General features: G+C 61.6%; 1 protein-coding gene across 5 annotated transcripts in view; it reads right to left on the bottom strand.

The window, feature by feature from the left end:
• Positions 1-20,047, bottom strand: part of BRD3 (bromodomain containing 3) — a 39,484-nt gene that overhangs the window by 9,920 nt on the left and 9,517 nt on the right. For all 5 annotated transcript variants that reach the window (XR_006533030.2, XM_044778439.2, XM_070518420.1 and 2 more), the window contains exons 2-9: positions 13,954-14,279; positions 12,969-13,106; positions 11,393-11,540; positions 10,246-10,460; positions 7,885-8,256; positions 4,534-4,662; positions 2,156-2,347; positions 612-853 (exon numbers count right to left, since the gene is read on the bottom strand). Coding sequence is in view for 4 of the 5 variants with exons in the window: in XM_044778439.2 (XP_044634374.1) it covers positions 612-853; positions 2,156-2,347; positions 4,534-4,662; positions 7,885-8,256; positions 10,246-10,460; positions 11,393-11,540; positions 12,969-13,106; positions 13,954-14,166 (1,649 nt within the window). In the remaining variant the exon portion in view is untranslated. The remainder of the gene's footprint in view (positions 1-611; positions 854-2,155; positions 2,348-4,533; positions 4,663-7,884; positions 8,257-10,245; positions 10,461-11,392; positions 11,541-12,968; positions 13,107-13,953; positions 14,280-20,047) is intronic.

Here is a 20,047-nt window from a genome sequence, read left to right as displayed (position 1 = left end):
TTGCCAGGAGAGGCACCCTGGCCCTAAGCGCCCTCCCCACCGTCCTCATCTTCCCATCGTCCCTGCTTGTCTACGGCAGGCATTCCTGAGGGCAGTGCCGGCCACAGCAGGAGCTAAGTCAGAAGGTGGATGGACCAGGGCGCTGGATCTGTGCCAAGACACGAGTCCACCACCAACCCTCTGCCTACCAGGCGAGCCAGGAATGGGGTGCCAGGAGCCCACGCCACCAAGGCCCAACGCCCCCAAAATAAAACTCCTGGGCCCAGATCTGGAAAATGTCCCCAAAGCTTCGAGAAGCAGAGGTCTCTGCCAGGCAGTGTGACCACTCCAATGGCTGTGATACAGGGCCAGCCCCACGGACAGCTGAGCAGCACCCTCTGGAGCCCATATCTTCCCAGCAGAGATCTCGTCTGGTCCCCGCGGTCGCCCCATGAGGCGGATGAGACAAGGACCACCACCCCCACCCTGTTTTCCATGTGAAAGCCGTCTCTGAGTCACCAGGACTCGCAGCCCCAGTGCAGAGTCCCACGCGCAGCACCCCTTCGGCCACACGAGCACCCACGGCGAGCAGCACTGGGCTCGTGGAGGGCCAGGCCGGCGCCGGAGCCCACCTGCTGGCTGTGGTCGTGCTGTTGGCCTTCTTGGCGGGAGCCTTCTTCTGCTGGGCCTGCTTGCTGGGCGGGGCCGCCTTGGCCTTCTTCTCGTCCTCGGACTTGGCCTTGTGCCTGTCCTTGTCCTTGTCCTTGTCCTTGTCCTTCCTCTTCTTCTCCTTCTCCTTCTTCTCCTTCTTCCTCTTTGGTTTGTTCACCGGGGCCTGAGACAGGGCGGCCAGCTGCTCGTGCACGGCCTTCAGCTGGAAAAGAGCAGACATGAGTGGCCTGCCTGGGGCTGGCCCAAGGGGGAAACGGTGGGGAGGGCCACGGGGCGCCCTTGGCGCTGCCTCGACTGGGCGGGAGGTGCGCCTGGGGCCCCTGGGCCCCGCCCCTCCCCACCCCTGTGCTGCAGGAAGGTTGCTGGGTCTGCTGGGCCTCGGTTTCCTCGCGCAGCTCACAGGTGGCAGAGACGACGAGATGGGCCTGGGGCGATGCACGGCCCGGGCAGGGCACAGTAAGGACTCGGTAAACGGGAGCTACTGCTCTCCTGATTAGTTTTTACTTTTCAGACGAGAAAGACTCTCTAGACGAGGAAGTTTAAGCGCCTGCACGAAGGAAACTGGCAACAGCTGCTCTGGGGAAGCCGTGTGGATCAGACGCGGCAGGTCCACAGGATCAAAAGGATCCAGTGCCAGCAACTACGGTTTATTGAGTTTATCCAAAACGCACCTGGTGGCGTGGTGAGTGCTCACACACCGCTCGTTTCTGCAACCCACCCCCCCAACCCCGGGCGCAGGGGCCACCATGAGCACACCGTCCGGTGAGGAATCGCGTCTCCAGCCTCCAGTAGGCAGAGGGGTCGAGCGAGCACTGCGCTCACAGCCTGGCAGCCGCTTCTCAAAAGCATCCACCCTGCAGCGTCCCCTATAGCGAGCCTCAGCTCAGGGTCAAACACCCAGCCCCACTTTGGAGCCTGCGGGGCCGGTCTGCTCTGCTTGTTCTCCCTGCTCGGAGGCCCCAGAAATGGGTACCTGCTGGCTGCCAGACACTAGGGAAACAATTGATGTTTTTCTTAATTCATCGTAAAACAACTCTAAGTGGAGGGAGCATTAGTCCCATTTTGCAAATGAAGAGAGAGAAGTAGAGAAGAGAGAGAAGTAGAGAAGCCGGGCCCAGCAGGCTTACAGGTGGTCAGAGGCTGAGGTGGGAACCGTGGAGCCTGCGCCCGCCCCACTGCAACAGACTGCACGAGCCTCCCTGACTTTTCTAGAGAGGGTGAGGCCCTCAGGGCCCATCAGGGCTCTAGGAACATCCAGACACAAGGCAGGCTATCGTGACCCCAGGCCTGCAGCACCACCAAGGGGGGCTTGGAGCTGACGCCTTCCCTGGGTCTCCACCCAGCGACACTGCAGTCAGGGTCACTGCAGCTCGTGGAGAGGAAGGAACAGGGCAGACCTTGGGTCAACAGGGCGGGCCTAGCACCAGGCCAGAGCTGGGCCGTGGTCCTGCCTCAGCCCCCCCGTCAGCCCCTGCAGTCCGCGGGCCCGACCCTGGCCGCTCACCTGCTCCTGCAGCTCCGCCAGCCTGGTGGCCCGCTCCTCCTCCGAGTCCGAGCTGCCCGAGTCCGAGGAGCTCTCCTCGCTGCTGCGGCTGCTCTCGGTGCCCTTGCTCACCACGGGGGCCGCGGGGGCGGGCAGCGCGGGCGCCTCCACGGGCTCATCCGGCATCTTGGCAAACCGCATCTCAAACACGTCCTGCGGGAGGGGAGGGGCGCCTGAGGTCCTGACGCCCATGGGGCAGTCCCCTTGGAGTGGTCCCAGCATCCCTGGGATGCCCGGCGGCTCGGAAGGTCAGGCCCTGCAAGGAGACTGCGGCCAGACTCCTCAGGGGCCTGGGTCGCCCCCCAGCCTGCTCTCAGTCTCTCCCGCTCCAGGCATTGAGTGTGGGGCAGGGGGCATGGGACCAGCAGCCACAGATGCAGCCTCCTAGGAACCGGCATGCAAGCTCCCTTTATTAAACACGCAAGCAACCTGCCACAAATCTGTTGTCCTCTCAGCCTCCGGGTCTGAGGCTCTGCGAGGCTGCCACCCACTGTGAAACAGCTGGAGCATCTTCCTTTGAGCTCTGACCCCTCAGAGGGGCCCCCAGACACCGGGTTGGGAGCCGGTTCAGTCTCCCGTCTCCCCTCTGTGACTTTACTGTAGCTTCACCTCTCAGTCCGAGTTAGGTCCCAAAGTTGACTCAAAAGCCAGAAGTCTTGTCCCGCCAAAAGTGGCTTTGGAACACCCTTGCCAGCTCCTCCCAGCAGGACCTAGGCCCTCAGGAGCTCTCTCAACAAACGTCCCCTCCCCCTGGGATCCAGGTTCATTTCAGACGGGGATGAGTGGCCATGAGGCCAGAAGGGCAGACTTCTCTTTGCCAAGCTCACACACCGGAATCCACAGCGGCTCACACATATAAGATGCAACCCCACTGATCAGGGGTCCAGCTCCTGGAAGCACCCGTTCTGGGTTCTAGTCCCCCAGACTCTCCTCCTGGGGTGAAGACACCCTCAGAGGGATGCTCACACACAGAGCCACCGATTGGCCTGCTCTCAGTAAACAGCCTCGAGGGGCACTGACCTCAGGCTGCTTCAGTGTTGGGCTCCAACCCAGAGCTCGATTTATACACAAGAACAGTGCAGTACTAAACAGCCATTGGTGACCAAGATTCTCAGCCTCTGTGGCCAGACTGCTCAGAACCACTTTTTGCAGGAACAGTCAGGGCCGCTGGGCCTTGGCTCTGCTCGCTCGCCCGGTCTGCTGCCAGCGCTGCCCGGCCCGCCCAGTAAGGAAGTTACCAGGCTCAGGACCGTCATGCAGCAAAGGCAGCGTGGCCTTTCACAAGAAGTCTTTTGGCTTCAAGACACAGTGGGAACGGTCTCATGGTCTCAGTACAAAACCACAGGCCTTGGTGGCTTCCTCTGGGTGTACTGGGACCACTAGGACCACTCTGCCATGTTCCCCCGGGGGAGCCAGGACACACAGAGGGCAGCGTGCAGCAGCCAGAGCCTGGGACAGGCCTTCGGGGGGACCCGCAGGCAGGAGGACGGTAGGAATGTCAGCAGGACCCAGCAGCATGGAAAAAGGCGTCCCCCTCATCCCTCGTCTGGGTCCTGCATCATCAAGGACGACACCACAAGCTACTTCCCAGGGTCTTCAAAGGGATTCTGAGCAGGGGACTAGGAATGCCTTACAGAACAAACATGCTGGGTCCAGCAAAAAGAAGAACTACTAGAAGAGGATATAGCTCCTCAATTTTTGCTCTTTTTTCCAAAAAGAAAATCTTCTGGTTACATTACATCAAAAATCTTGGAACTGTTATTTATAAAAGCGACAGCCCACCCAGGTGATCATAAGGAGGAGTAAGAATGGATTCTGAGTACTGACCATGCAGGAACACCCAGGCAGCACCCAGACTGGGGCAGGACATCGCATGAGTGCGCGCGCATCTCTGTATGAGAAACGTGTGCATGTGTGCGGGTGCCTGCACAGGAGGCCAGCCCGGGCTTCCCTCTGGCCCCACATTCTCCCCAGCATGCCGTCTGTTCTATTGTCAGGAAAGCACAAGGTTGCACAAACAACTGTCATCTGACATGGCATCCACAGGCCTCGCCGACGGGCTCGTGCTGGAGCCATCAGCCAGTGCAGCTGCAGAGCACAGACGCAGCTTCTTCCTCTGTCCCAGCTAGAATGCGCGCCGGCCCCCGGAGGGCTCCCTGCCGCAGCCTGAGTGTGCGGCTCCCGAAAGGCAGAGGCCGGCCTGTTCACTTCCCTGGACGCGGAGTCCCCTTCCCCAACTGGATGCTCTCTGGGACGCCTGCATCTTCCCTGGGGGCCCACCCTGAGCTCTGATCGCACCTGCGCCCAGAAGGCCCGCCCCCGAGAGCGCCTCAGGTTACCTGGAGCTTCCTGGCCATGGCCACCACCTCGTGGTCTGGGGGGTTGTATTTGTAACAGTTGGAGAACATTAACCGGATGTCAGCTGCAAAACCCTGTGCGTCTGGGTACTCGCGACTGTCCATCTTCTTCTGTAACACACGGGGGACAGGGCGTGAGGTCTGGCATTCCAGACCTCAGCCAAACGGACACCAGACCCTCTGCACGTCCACGGACAAACCCCAGGACCTCGTACGTGGGAGCCCAGAGAGAGGGTGAAGTGGGGCTTGAGGGCTTGGAGGAAGGGTCTGGGAGGCCGCCGAGAGGCAGATGCCCTGGCTGCAAGGAAAAGGTCCTCAGCGAGACCTCCCAGCTCCTGCAGCCCCCACTCATCCTTCCTCGCCCGTTTCCCACTCTACACACTGGGTAATTTTTCACACACTGACGTCATGATGATAGGAGCTCGGGGGGTACCGAGGAACTTCAGTCCAAAGCTGCTCTCTGCAGCTCTGGGGTTTTGCTCACTCACGGAGTGAGACTCGGAGTTTTTTCTCCGTGAGAATCCAGGCGCTGTTAGCAGCCCGCCCCTCACAGAAGCACCGGTCATCCAGGCCGCCCCAGTGGGACAGGGTGGGTTGGTGGGGGCAAGACAACAGGCACACTGCATGTGGAGGACAGAAGTGTGAGCAGCGAGGGACCCCCACAAGGCGGCAGCTAAGAATGAGCTGACAGTCGGAGCAGATGGAGGGGCAACCGCTCGGTGAGGAACGAGCTCCCCATGCCTGGATGGGTTCAAGTAGAGGTCATTAGTCAGGGACCTCTTGTTGGGTTTCCTGGGGCCCATGCTCTCCTACAGCAGGCCACCGAGGGTTACAGTCCGACCACCTGTCCCATTTGCACCTAAAAATTATATATATATAATTTGTATATGACAAAATTCTAGACCCTGAAGAGGTTGATCGCGGTCAGATTCCAGGACCTGCAGCCTCTCCAGCCTTAGGCACACCCCTCTTTCCCTGTCCCCTGGAGAGCTTCCGGCAGCTCCGGAGCTGCAGGGCTCCGGTCCTCAGCACAGCCTCCCCACTCCAGGGTGGCCCAGCCAGAGAGGACAAATGGGCAGCTGAGAGCCTTTCAATTTCTGAGAGATCTTCAGGCTCCAGTCTTAATTTGACCACTGGCCACTGTCCTGGGGCTTGGGAACAAACAAACCAAAGGCAAGTGTACACAGGGCGACCAAGGACAGTCACAGCTCTGTGTGTCGCTCCTCGCCGTTTCCTGGACGAGGGGACGTTTCTGAAATGGAGCACCGAGCAAGCAGGCCACGTGCACGCAACGTCCCTTCCGGGTCCCCAACACTGGGGTGGGCTGCCATGGCGCCAGCGCGACACGCCCCCCTCAGTGTCCCCAGGGCCACCACAGGCATCAGAGAGAAGCGCCTGGGGGAGCCCCAGCACCCCTGGGCCAGGCAGGCACACTTCCGGCCCTGCCTCCCACTGGCCATGTGGCCTTGGGCAAGCCGCTTCCTCCTCAAGCCTCATTTTCCTCCACTATATACGGGGCAGGGACACAACTCTCCTGAGAGTTCTGTGGGGTTAGGAAGGATGGACGAGCATCACTACAGCCAGCAACGCCCCTCTCTTGGGACAACAGGAGCTCTGCCAGCCCAGCTCAGCTTAAAGAGTCAAAGGCCTGGACCCCAGGACTGTCTTTGGGCGGGGCCACTCCCTCTCCAGCCACAGGTTCCCAGCTGTAAACAGCAAGGTGCAAGCAGCCCCCAGAGGGCCCTCTCCATCCTGAAGGCCCAGCGCCTGCACCCCCGGCTCCCCAGGTCCCAAGATGGGCACAGCCGCAGTGTGGGCACAACCAGACGGAGCACAGCCCTCACCAGGGCTGAGGGGGGCCAGCCGACAGCCGGCAGCCTAGAGCCGGGACTCCGCACACCGAAACAGGGAGAAAGAGCCTTCGAGACATGGGCGCTCGGCTCAGAGATGGCACACTGGGGAGCGTCTCCCTGCTGCCTCACCGTCAAGCCTGCCACAAGAGCACCAGCCTGAGCCGGGAGCTGATCCAGAAAACAGAACCGAACCGTTACCGGGAATATTCGCTGGAATGAGGGGCAACGGCAGAAGGGAGAGGCCCACTCTCCACCCGCCTCTAGTTTGCCTGAATTTTTACAAGGACTCTCTCCGTATCCTACTCACAGGGGAAAAAATTGCCCAAAGAAACGCAGATGCTACTGGGCTTCCAGTAGGGGCAGGACCACCGCAGCAGGAACATGTCTGAGGAAGCAGGTGCCTGCCCTGCAGATCAGGAAGAGGCTCAGAGAGGGTGAGGAAGCTGCTCGGTCACCCAGCCGGGCCAGCGTGACTTGAGCCGGGTCACCGAGCACCGCCGCCTGGACAGCCTGCTCTGTCCCACCCCTGGAATCCATGCTCGCCGGGGGAAGGCCTCACCAAGGAGACTCTGCCCCAGGCTGGCGTTACTGGGAAATGAGGCAGAACATCTGACACCAGCCGTTCAAGGCCCAGGCCCCACTGATAGAGGAAATAACCACTCCACGGTGGGGGGCACTGTTTCAGGGCCACGAGGGAGGCTCACGGAGCAGGTGGGCTACACGTGCCCAACTGCCGGGGCGCTGCTCAGGACATCAGGGACCAATGCCAGGCTGGCTGTGAGCTCTCCAAGGGAGGGTAGGTGTGCGGGGCTCAGGACCCCTCCTGTGTGCACTCAGAGAAGACCCCACGGGAGCTACCCCAGGCCGAGGCCTGCTGCCCTTGGGCCACTGCTGTCGCCTGGGCACTTTCTCCATCGTGACCCAGCACAAGGCTGCTCTCTGCTTGTACTCAACTGGCCTGACCTGGAGGAAAACCCACAAAAGCCCAGGTAGGCTCCTGGTGAGGGAAACCCTGGCATGGGAACTGGGAGGCTGGGCTCCTGGTCTCAGCTCTGCCACCCACCCCTCCAGGACCCACTTCTGTCCGGTGAGGGGTGGGTCACCTGAAAGGGCCTCCCTGCCTGACGTGACAGAAGCCTGCAGGCGGACTGGGGTGGGAGACGGGAAGGAAAGAAGTGAAACAATGAAACTGAGTTCAAGCAGAAGAGATGACAAGAACCTGCAGATTCAGTGACTAACAGACAACACGCCTTCCTCCCCGAGCCTGCCAGACCACACTGTCGGGCGCATGTCGGCCACCAGTGGGCAGACCAACAGAGCTGGGCCAGGCCCCAGCACTGGGGCCCCCTCTGAGACAGCCCAAGACATGGGGACCTCGACACAGCAGGCAGTTGGCCAGGCGCCAGGGGCTGCCCAGACAGGGAAAAAGGGTCCCAGCTGCCTGCCGCCCCCTGCCTGGAGCCCGCCTGCCACCAGGTACCTTGACGGTGCTGAGGTCCATTGGGTGCTTGATGATGTCATGGTAGTCGTGCAGCTCCAGGGCCTCCGCGTCCACCGGCTTGTAGAAGGGCCAGGCGTAGGCCGCGTGCTTCTTGGACAGCATCTCCTTGAGGATGCTGTCGCAGTGTCGCAGGTGCTCCGACAGCTTGCCCTTCTTGCCCGCGTGCTGGGGCACCTCGCCGTCCTCCAGGTCCTTCTTGGGCGGCTTGATGGGGCGGCCCCCGCTCTCCCGCCGCGCCACCACCTTGGCCTGCTTGGGGTCCGACAGTGGCGGGGGTGACTCGCTGCGGCTGGCGGTGATGGCAGACGTCGTGGGCGTGGTCGTGTCTGCTTTCCGCTTCACGCCCTTCTTCTGTGACAGTGAAAGACCCAGTGAGCACCAGGGACACACACCAGCCATGAGAGCATGAACCGCCACAGCTGCACTTCTGGAGCGCTGACTATCTGCCAGGCACCGAGCGAAGCGATGACATGCACGGCCGCGTCCATCCTCCCAGCTGCCCCCGCGGAACGGCGGACGCCGAGGCTCAGAGGGGCCACGTCGCCGGCCCAAGGTCACACAGCTGGTAGTGGTGAGGCTGAACTCCGAACCTACCCGGAGGCACCTGAGGGCCCCCTCCTTGTGCCCCCAGGGCTCCGTGGTCACGGTGGGCTTGCTCAGCACCCCTGAGCAGCGTGAGGCGCAGCATGCAATTCACCTGCACCTAACCAGCACCCCAGGCTGGGCCACACCGGGGTCTCCAGAGACAAGCATGACCGAGACAGCACTGTGAGCAGGATCGTCACCAAGCTCAGGGACAGCAGGGACAAGGGAATGAATTCCTGCTTGTAAATGCCAGCGGGAAAGTCCCAGATGAGGGCTTCCAAGCTGGCACTCCAAGGACAATGGCAGCTGAGTAGGACGAGGGGGGGGAGGCGGGAAGAGCATGCTGGGCGGAGGCGGGGGCAGCAGCCCGGCCAGGAGACACAAGCAGCAGCAGCAGCAGGTGTGGGACCAAGGACTCCAGGGGACTGAGTGAGTGGGCGGGTCTGGACTGAACCTGGAAGGCAGCAGGAGTCACAGAGAACTATTTTCCGCAAGGGGAAGAAATGTCGAAATGATTAACAGAGCCTTCGGGGCGTGTCCAGAGCAGACACTCATGTGGGACGGGAGAGCATGTTCGATACCCGGTGGCCCAGGCTGTGCGGGTCTCCCCAGGCACGACGACCAGCCCCAGGGCCTGCGGGCATCCAGACCACGACCCCGAGACCAGCTTAGCAGGCTCCCCTCACCTCAGCTCAGGCAGAGGAGCCCCTCGGGGCCACAAGCGCCCTAGCCAACGGCCGCACTGGGCTCTGCTGTCTAGAGCGCCACCACGGTCACTGGTCGCTGCCCCAGCCAAGCCATCGCGCCCAGGCTGGGAGGGGCACGAGCTTGCTACCCACCAACACTTAACGGCCCACAGGATGCCAAGCGCGTGCCGCACAGGGCCCAAGGGGCTCATCTGGCCATGGCAAACGGGACATGCTCCAAAACAGCCGGGCACTGTGTGGGGCGGCCCGGCCAGGCGCCGCCCGGAAGTGCAGGCAGTGAAGGCCACGGGGGAGGGGGAAGCGGCGGAGGTGGCGTTTTACCTTGGGGGAGCCATTTAACCCCTGAGCGCCTGCTTCCTCATCTGTAAGATGGGGGAAATACTGCCTGCCCAGAGGGTCGCTGTGAGGGTCAAATTGGAGAAGATGACACACGTCAGTGCCCAGCATGGGGCCGGCTAGGAGTGGGGGACTTGGCCGTCCTCACAGGGAGCACCCACTCGGAGCCCGGACCCGGCCAGGACAGCCCCTGCCATGAAAAGCTCCCAGCCAAGCAGGGGAGACACACGTGCTGGTGGTCACGCTAAGAGGGGCACAAGGTGGAGGCCACCGCACACTGCGGGCTGGCTCCTCACGCGGCCCTGGCCGCCACCTCCCCATGCCAACCGTAAATCCAAGTGTGAGTGGGGTCCAGCAGGGCCCTCCCACCCTGTCGTCCCCTGCGCCTTCCCCACACGACCGTGGACTGCAAAGGCCGGGGCTCAGGCTGGAGATGCCGGGGTTCAAGCGCAGCCCGCCCTCACCAGCTGTGTGACCTGCAGCCCCCTGAGCCTCGGTCTCCTCGTCTGTGTCAAGAGCAGCGGCCTGGCCTCGTTGGCATGGAGAGAACCCCTCCAGAGTCACGCAAACCAAACACCCAATGGGCGGCCAGCACCCGGGGAAAGGTGGCAGAGCTTCCCACCGCCCAACTCTGCGCCCGCCCGAATCCAGGACCCCCGGCCGCGCTCAGACCCCAGCCAACTGGCCAACCTCACGCCCCAGGGACGCTCACCTTGACAACGGGCGGCGTGGGAGGGACTACGGGGATGATGGGCGTCGCGGGAGGAGGTGGGGCAGCAGCTGGGGTGACGGGGACTGAAGTGACGTTTGCAGTGATGGTTGGCACAGGGGTGGCAGCAATGACGGGCGTCTGGGAGACAGTGGGGGGGACGTTCTGAAAGGGGGTCGCTGGGGAAACAGAGGACACGGCCGCCACTTGCTGCGTACCTTGAAGACAAGGAGAGGAAGTTGAGCATTCCAGGCTCCACCGGCCAGACATACACCATAGTTCTGGAAGCTTCCTGGACCATCCCCTCCAGCCACAGCACACCAGGCGCCAGGGAGCCCATCCTCCTGAGACTCCTGGCCCTGATCTAGCTGCTGCCACAAAGCCTGCCGCCATGGGTGCTCACCGAACAAATGGGAGGCCTCTCCCCACTGGCCAGAGACCAAGGTCTGAACGAGAAAGCCAAGAGGAGCCGCACAGTCTGGGGGGGTGAGAGCTGGGCCCATACCCCAGGAAGCGAGGGTTAATTCAGACTCCATCAGGAACCAGAGGCGTGACCACCCACAGGCCCTGCCTGCAAAGCAGGACAGCGGCAGTGTTGGTGACCCAGCCTGGCCTGTCTCGAGGGCTGGGCCACCCAGTCAGTCCACTGGGACGCACCTTGTTCCAGCTTCCTGGACCAGGTAAGACCCCGGGGCTCCAGGTGCTAACCCTAATCCCCACCCCCTCCCTGACAGGTGACACAGCTCCTCTCCCGTCACAGGGCATACAACACATGCTCAAGAGGCAAAGTCCTAGGGAGGGGACAAAGGGACAGCCCAGCTTCTGTCCAGGCTTCCGGCAGAGGGGGCCTCAGAGCCAGGGCTGGGAGGAGGAGCCCCGGGACATGGCGAGACGACCATCTCCTTCCCAGAGCGGGCTCAAAGGCAGACAGCAACAATGTCAAGGGCTGGCCATGGGTCCAACTGCCTCCAGGCCACGCACAGCTGAGACCCAGCTTCTGGAGCTCATATCTCATCACTGCCCCAACTGCATGGACGTGGAAACTGAGCTCAGACGGGCGAGGGCCCCAAAGAAGAGACCATGTCGTTGGCAACCCAGCCCATCCACCCGGGGGCCCAGGACAGGACGCCACGCCTGTCCACCCTCTTACCTGCACTCTGGGTTCCCGCAGCTGGTTTCCGGCCTTTGCCCTTTGGAGCAGGGGGTAACAATTCAACTTCCTCCTGGGGCATCTGGGCCACTTTCTGCAGAAAAATTTTCTCGAGGGCTTGCGCCATGAGCACTATGTCATCTGTGGGCTGGAGATACAGGGCGAGCCCAGGTTACATGCAGGGAAAGGAGCTGTGCATTTGCAAAAGACATCACCGGGTGCAGCTCAAGAAAACATCATTCAAAAATCTGCTAAGAGGGGCCAGCCCGTGGCTGAGTGGTTAAGTTCGTGCTGTCCGCTTTGGTGGCCCAGGGTCTCGCAGGTTTGGATCCTCTGTGTGGACCCAGCACTGAGCATCAGCCCACGCTGAGGCGGCGTCCCACACAGTAGAACTAGAAGGACTCACAACCAGAATATACAGCTATGTGCTGGGGGGCTTTGGGGAGAAGAAGAAGAAGAAGAAAAAAGAAGATTGGCAACAGATGTTAGCTCAGGTGCCAATCTTTAGAAAAAACAATTTTTTTTAAATCTGCTAAGAGATTTGGTGGGGCAGGAGAAAGGCAAAAGGAATATCCTTTAACGTGGAAACTCTTGAAAGAGTTCAGAAAAGCACAAGGAATAAAAACCACCCTTCATCCCATCATGTGGGGAAGCAGAGAGCCTTCGGCTCAGGATTCCCGCTCATATTTACTCCACCACGTCGCTATTAAAAAATAACCAGGGGCTGGCCCTGTGGCCGAGTGGTTAAGTTCGTGCGCTCCACTGCAGGCGGCCCAGTGTTTCGTTGGTTCGAATCCTGGGCGTGGACATGGCACTGCTCATCAAACCACACTGAGGCAGCGTCCCACGTGCCACAACTAGAAGGACCCACAACGAAGAATACACGACTATGTACCAGGGGGCTTTGGGGAGAAAAAGGAAAAAAAAAAAAATTTTAAAAAAAAACACCCAGAAACCCACAGGACTGGGTTGTAGGGAGCCTCCCGAATTGGCTCCTCTCACTGAAAACCATCCTGTGGATGTTCCCCCTTGTCGTGGAGCACTCTAGTTATTTCGGGCAGCTGCACGTGGACGTCACAGTGCATTTAGCCAACCTCCAATGGCTGTGCATGCAGTGGGGCGAGTGTCCACGACAGGAGCCTAGACGGGTTCTTCCCGCATTTCTAGAGGCAGGGTTTCTAGGTCCGGGGGTACGGATGTTTTAAAGTGTTTGGTGTGTATCGGCTCCCTCTGAAAAGGCCATTCCAATTTCCCTCTTTGCAGCGGGGGATGTGGGCCCACGCCAAGCAGTGACGCCTGAGATGGGCCATGAGTGGGACTCGTAGGTGGGGACCGGGGCCAGAGAAGGGCTGAGCGCAGGGCTGTGACACACTCTGAGCCCGTCCGAGAACTGCTGCAAAGCGCCCGGCCCAGCTGGCACCTCTGCCTGGAGCAATGCAGTCCTGACAAGGGTCCCCAGCGTGCCACCCCAGCCAGGGCTGCCCCCGGGGTTGGCACTTCACCCCCCCCAGTTCTCCCCGAGGCCAGTGGGCAGCTTGCAATGGCACCTGGGGTCCATGCCGCAGGGTCTTCTTACCTTGTTATAAATGTAACAATTTGTAAACATGGTGTTGAAGTCCTGCATACATTCACTCGCGCTCCAATAATAGTTATTTTCTAGTCTCTTCTTAATCGTCCCCATATCCATTGGGTTTTTTATTATCTTATGATAATCCTAGGAAAGAGATTTTCAGAGGCGTTACTAACGGATTCGGCATCCCTATTTCTGCAATTCCCAAGCACACAGACTGTACAGAGTGGTCTTCAAGGAGGAGCCGGGTCCCGGGGCCTGGCCAAAGGCAGCTTCTGGTCATCGAGGGCAGTTGGGCATGCGGCCTGGGGCAAGCACTCGGCCAGCTCCAGGCTCCTGCCAAACCTCTCGCCTCACCAGGGTCCTACGTGCAGGGGAGGTTCCGAGATGCCCAGCACCGCGGAGCGGGGCATACCCCAGAGCGGAGTCCACTCTGGGGATGGACCCAAGCCCCCTCACGGATTCCAAACCTCGCTCGAGGGCCCATGGGTGTGCAGGGGCCAAGCTGGGCCCAGACCCAGGCCACCAAGTGCCAGCCCAGGGCTCCCCTCGTGTCACTCGGGGTTCTCCATTTGAGTCCAAAGAAGAAAGCTACTAGACAGTCAGCACTGAAATGTGCAGCTGGGGTGCCGTCCCCCAAAACGCACCTCAGCCCACACTGAGCATCTGACCTCGAGCACAGGAGGATGCACGGGGACAGAACGAAGACACGGCTGAGCCTCCGCTCCGGAGCCCTATCGCCGCCGGCCCCTTCGAGGCACGGTTCTCCCCGCTCCCAGCACTCAGGGGGCTGCCGCCCTCCACTCTCCCACACCCTCTGCTCCTTGGTCACAGTGGGCCCTAGGCTGTCCCCGCACCGGAGGACAGGCTCCTGAGGCACAGGCTGTACCTGGCTTACCAGCACCAGCCACATCATGGGCACCACCTTTGCCAAAGCCAGAGGAGTCGGGCAACAGAGGGGCTGGGGCCGGTGGCGGGGACGGGGGCTCACCGGCAGGTTCAGCTTGATTGCGTCCACGGGCTGGTAGAAGGGCCAGGCGAACTGGTGTTTCCAGAGCGTCTTCACCACCACGTTCTGCATGTACTGCAGCTGGTTGGTCTTGCGGCCGGGCTTGGCGGGGTTGGAGACCTCGGGCGGTGGCGGGTTCACGGGGCCCGGGGCCACCGGGATCCCCGCGGGGGCGACCGTCGTGGTGGTGGACATCCTCCGGCTGCTCGCTCACTGGCCGTCACAGCAGCGGCTCGGGGAGGCCCTCAGTTCCTCTGTGCTGCCCCTGGAGGCACGACGTCCCATTTCTGGGCCCAACCAGGCAGCACCTATGGGGGAGAAGGGACGGCAGGGACAGGCTGGTCAGCTGGAGCCCCAGCCTTGGCTGGCTCCCCTGAGCACACCCGTGTGGTCACTGCAAGGCCAGTTCAGCCAGCTCAAGCCGCTCACCTTGATCAAGGCAACCCTCACCTGTCACAGAACCACTCTCTGACTACTGCTCTCAGACCAGGGGAGGAGACACCGGTGAGGGGGGATAATGCGAGCACCTGCCACCTGGGCAGGTGGGGAAGCGCACCGGCAGGAAGGCAGCCGTCCGGGTGAGGGCCGCACACAAGGCCACTCCGCTCACGGCCCACCAACCGCCTGCCTGCTGGGACTGACTCTACACCGTTGTTGACCTTGGCAGTTTTTTAGGGAATGGTTGACATGCAGACAGCTACAACAGCGACCTGAAAGAGCCGAGCCAGGCAGGCAGAACGGTGGCAGAACCACACTCGGGGCGCGGAGCCGAGCCCCTCTCGAGCGAGTCCGCCCGCCAAGCGAAGTTCTAACGTAACCATGAGAACCTGCTCTGGGTTTGTGATGACGACCAGCCTGTGACACGGCCGGCCCTCGGCAAAGTGGGAGGGCGAGAGAAGGCGGGTCGGACCCTGCACGCTCGTAAGGGGTGGGGAGGCTGCTGCAGGCCTCGCCCCGGCCCCCACTCGCTTGTGGGGACGCTCTCCAAGCGCAGAGCTGGAGAGGAAGAGGACACTGTGGGCCTGCACGTCATCAGGAGATGACCAACTAGGGCCCGGAGGAGCAGTGCGCAGTAACAGAATGAACAGGGAACCCCAACGCCAAAGTCCCCAGATGTCTCAGGGGAAAGCCGGTGGCCCCACTTCTACGTGTAGGGCACATAACAGACTGAGGGCTGCGCGCGGAACCCTCCCTCTGGGGGGCAGGGGTGCACTCTGCTACACGATAGCCTTTTATATGTTCTTGTCACGACGTCAGACGGGAGGCTGGGCGGCAGCCGCCTGAGCCAGGCGCAAACCTGGGTCACCCTAATGCCTCGCTGCCCCACCCCACCCCTAGCAGGTCAGCGAAGTCCAGCAGGGCCAGGGTCTGCCTGCGCCTGGCCCGAGCACTGCTGACTCCTGCAGGGGTCTCTGTGAAGTCCCTGTGGGTCTGCCCTTCCCTTGATGGATGGTCCAGGCCTGCACAGCAGCGGTGGTCCTGCTTCAACCAACCCAAGTCGGATCAAGCTGCAGATCAGCTCAAACCCTGCAGTGGCTCCATCCGGCTCAGCGTGAAAGCACCGTCCCTGCTCCGGCCTGCAGAACCCAACGTGACCCATGACTCGTCCCCTGCCAGGGCTGCTGGGAACTCCCTCACCAGAGGGACAGGCTCATTCCCTCGCCTCCTTCAGGCCTTTCTGCTCCAATGCCACCACCTACCAGGGCCTCCTGGAACGTCCCAGACCCTGGACAGTTCAGGGCTGCAGAGCAGATGCCAGGGCCAGCCTCCCCAGCCCAATCCCAGCTCTGCCCCTCGCCAGCCACGGGATCCGGTCCCCTTGTCCCCACGGGGCTCTGTGAGATGCAAAGAGTCAAACACACAACACACTCAGGCTGGTGCTGGACACACACTGAGCACCCACAGCCCTGCTGTGACCACTGCGGCGGGTCCCTGGAGCTCCAGAGGGGAGGGAGGATGTGCTGTGTCCCTGCGCCTCCCAGTGCCTAGAAGACCGCTGGGGCACCGTTGGCCCCCAGGTATGGGACAGTGGGCGGGTGCCCAGTACCTGGTGCTCCTGCACAGCCCAGGGAGCCAGGGAATGGGCAGAAGGCAGCTACAGGCTGAAACTGACCTGTGGGGACATAGCGCCCACAACTGCCAGCCAAGCGCAGGCTGGCCTCCTCCACACACAAGGATGCACAGGCACGGCTCACTGCCCTCAGGACCCAAGGCTGAGCCCTCTGCCTCCCTCCCTCTTCTGACCGCCAGCCCACACTGCTCCAACCTGCTGCCGAGCAGGAAGCCAGCTCCAGCCACAAACACGGAAACGCATCCCCTATCCCCGTTGTGGCCCAGCAGGAGCCAGGAGCCTGAGGCCAGCAGGGCCAGAGAGGCTTCCTGGGTCCTGCCCCCCAGCACAGGCGTCCCCTTCGCACTTTCAGTGGGACCCAGATGACGTAGATGACGCAGCTGCCCACGACCCAGGGGAAACATGGCCAACCCCAGCAGGGTCTGTGAGGCTTAGCGGGGACTTGAGCTAAAAGCGCCAGGCACATGTCCTGCAGGCAGGTGCCCCCTAATCTGCAGGGAGTTGCACATGGCAACGGGAGCCCCCTTTCTTGCAAACAAGAACGTCACCCCGAACACCTCCAGTGAAATGAGGCAGGGGGTACCTCACGCTCTCAGATGCCTACAAGAACGTGAGGATGACCAGGGGGGTCTGGCGGTGCACAGCCCTCCCCCACAGCAGAGGCAGGGGGTGCTGCCCTCCCCCAGCCTCACACACCTCCCTCCTGACTTGTCCTCTGTCCCCGGCAACCTGGGCACCAGTTCAACAGGGAGGAAGGAAGGGCAGCCAGAGCGCGAGAGGTTGGGGGCCCCCACAAGCCCCTTCCATCCTGGGCGCCAGGACCCACCTCCTGGGAAGGGTCGTGCTGGCTCTGGATGGGCAGCTCAGGCAGGACCCCTTTCCAGTGGGAAAACACCTCCGGCTCCCAGAGCCACCCCAGGAGGGAGGAGGACTAAGAGAGGGACTCCCAGGCCATAAGACTGCAGAGGCCACCCCGAGCTGTCCCCTCTGGGGTGGCTGGCAGAGCCAAGAGGTTGTGTCGCTCCCTACTGGAGCATGCACATCATCACAGCCAGGCCGAGCAGAGCCACAGCCAGCACCTGGCCTGCCCTTCCCTCGTCGCTTCTCCAACCAGACAGACACCGAATAAACCAGAAGACATCTCTGCACTGACACTACAGACGCCAACAAGAAGGAAGGACACCCACACCGACTTGGGAAGTTCCCGCTGGAAGGCAGAGAGGTGATGGAGAAGCACCTCCTGGCCCCCAGGAGGACAGGATTGTCATTTCCTGCTTGCATTTCTGAATGGGCAGGTTTTTTTAAGAACACGTTACTTTTGCAACAAGAAAACAGGGTAAAGGAATTTCTATTTCGAAACATTGCTCAAACACAAACCAAAGACGGCTGCCCAAAGACAGCCTGCCATCTCAGGGCTGCAACAACCCCAAAGTCTGGGCCGGCCCACAGCAGACCCCGGGATCCAGTCAGCCACACCCACATGGCTTGGATGGCCCGAGGAATCCCGACAGAGCCTACTTTTCAGGGCAAAGCCCAGGGATGGAAACCACGGGCGCAGTTCCCGCTGCTCAGGCTGGCGACACACAGCGCAGCTGTGCTGCCTGTCAGCCTCCCCGTCTGGGTGGGGGATCAGGGCCACATTCCGAGACCAGGAAGGCAAATGCTGCTTCCAGAATGAAATGAAAACTTAGACTGCTAGCTGACCCTCTCACAGGGTTCAGGCCTGAACCAAAATCAGTAACGGAAAAAGCCACAAGGCGACATGGAGGTTTAAAACAACAAGCGGGCAAGATGCCTTGAAAAAACTCAACTCCAGCCCCCAGGGCGCCCAGCGATCCCCTGGAGCGCCTGTGGCCTCACGAACACCCAGGGTGCCCGGCAGTCTCCCAGATGCCCGGAGCGCCTGGCGATGCCCCTGCGTTCTCAGGAACAGCTTCTCTCTGTGACGAGTCCAGGAGCAGGGCTGACACCATCAGCCAGCACCCACTTGCTCGCTGCGCCCCACCACCCTCTGGCCCAGACCTTGCTGGCTGTCCCCCTGGATGAGACAGTGGAGAAAACACCAAGAAATACGTGGGTGGTCAGCCACGGCCACAGCCCTTCACCTCTGCTGAGGGTGAGGCACCCACGTAATCCGGAGGTCAGAGTGATCGTGCCCACTGCACAGACCATGAGGCTGAGGCTCCTCCATCTTGCAGGGGTTTCCTGGGCCGACCCACGTGGGGACTCAGGGACATAAGCCCAGGACCCTGTGCCTCCTCGACCTGGCTCCTGGCATCACAGGCAGCCACAGGCCGAGAGGTCCTAGTGACTTAAGGACAAGATGGCCTGCTGCCACCTGCCAGCAAGGACACCAAGCGGGGAGCCTGGGAAGAGGCGCCCGGGCCAGCAGCACCCCTCCCAGAGGCCCAGGCCTGAGTCTAACCTCGGGCTGGAGCCGTGAAGAGGGCTGCGCAGAGGGCAGCGAGGAGCACCCACGGGCGTCTGCCACGCCAGGGCTCAAAGCCCAGCTCCCCCTCACCGGCTGACTTCCCTGAGCCCAGGGTCCCAACTGTAAAATGAAGAGTGCCCGGCACAGCCACCACCTATGGAGTGCTCCCAGCCCTGCCCCAGCCCCACCACAGACACGGCGCCACGGCTTGCCATCCACACAGATGTGGGGGGCCCAGGGACATCCGGGCCAATGGCTGGAGAGATGGGGGATGCTGGCCCCTTGAGCTGGAAGAAAAGGAGGTGCCCCTGGTTCTGAAGCCACCTAGGGAGGGGATGCAGCACATCAAAAGGACAGGGACCAGAGCCCTAAGGTCACCCTCGTCTGGGTGCCATGTGGACAAAACGAGGTCACACTTGGGAATGGACCCAGAACATGTAGATACTTAAATAACGTCTGCCCAAAACAAACACAGCCTTCCACCTCTCCCAGCCTCCACGTCCCCTACCGGGCCCAGGTTCTGAGGGAACACAGGACACCCCAGCCCCTTCCTCCAGCCATGCCAGGCTGAAGAGAAACGCCCAGGTCCCACCCGGGGACAGTGGCCCAGCTGCCCTGCCCGCCTGGCCTCTCCAGCTGGCAGTGGAAAAAGCAGGAAGGTGCCAAGGGGGCCAGTTGGCCCTGCTCCTGCATCCACTGCCGGGGGACCCGCAGCACCTTCTCCTTGAAAGAAGTAAAGGCAAATTCAGAGTGGGAGCGCCAGAGGGTCCGGCCCCATACCGTGGTCGAACCCCGTCGTGGCTGGTTGGGGACACCAAGAGAGGGTCACAAAAGAGAAAGCCCGGCTGGGACCCCATTTCCTAGGGTCTCCGGTCAGCCCATGGCAGCACTTCCTGGGTGCTGGGCAGAGATGGGGAAACTGAGGCCCAGGGCGCTCAGAGCTCTCACCACGGTGCCCCACTGTCTCTCGGGGACAGGCGCTCTTCTCTAGTGGATGCCGTGGCCGTTCGGCCTCCAGGGCTCCCCCGCGGACACCCACTCTGCTGCAGACAGCCATGAGCTGGGGACACCTGACTTCCCCGAGGCCCCAGCACCCACCCCACTCAGGACTCGAGCAGCCAGCTAGTGTCCGGCAGCAAAAGGGCTGGGAGCAATCACCATCACCCCCAGGCCTGCGGCTCATCGTCCGTCTCTCCTCGGAGCTGGGCGTGCCGACCCGGAGAGCCTTTTGGATTTCAGAACCCAGCGAGTTTCAGAAACCATTCTGGGGTAGGGGGTCTCTCACCCCCACCCCCACCCCCACCCCCAGGCTCTGAGAGAATGGCCCAAGCCAAATACCATATTCTTCAGGAAAGCACCCTAGGTTCACCCTGAGGATAAACAAGGACCACAGGCAGCCTCGGATCACCTGCAAGAGGATTAGGAAAAACACTCCATCCTCAGAGCTTTCTGGGGTTGGAGTTGGAAAGGAAGATGGCAGCCCTGTGACAAGGGCCGGGTTACTGTGTATGGCCTCTGTGCCCAGCCTGGGAACCCCCTCACACGGCCCCCCACGTGCTTGGAAGGGGGACAGG

The sequence above is a fragment of the Equus asinus genome, chromosome 10 (assembly GCF_041296235.1).
Source record: "Equus asinus isolate D_3611 breed Donkey chromosome 10, EquAss-T2T_v2, whole genome shotgun sequence".
Classification (NCBI taxonomy): domain Eukaryota; kingdom Metazoa; phylum Chordata; class Mammalia; order Perissodactyla; family Equidae; genus Equus; species Equus asinus.
The sequence above is the reverse complement of the archived record's forward strand: the minus strand, read 5'-3'. Positions and strand labels throughout refer to the sequence as shown.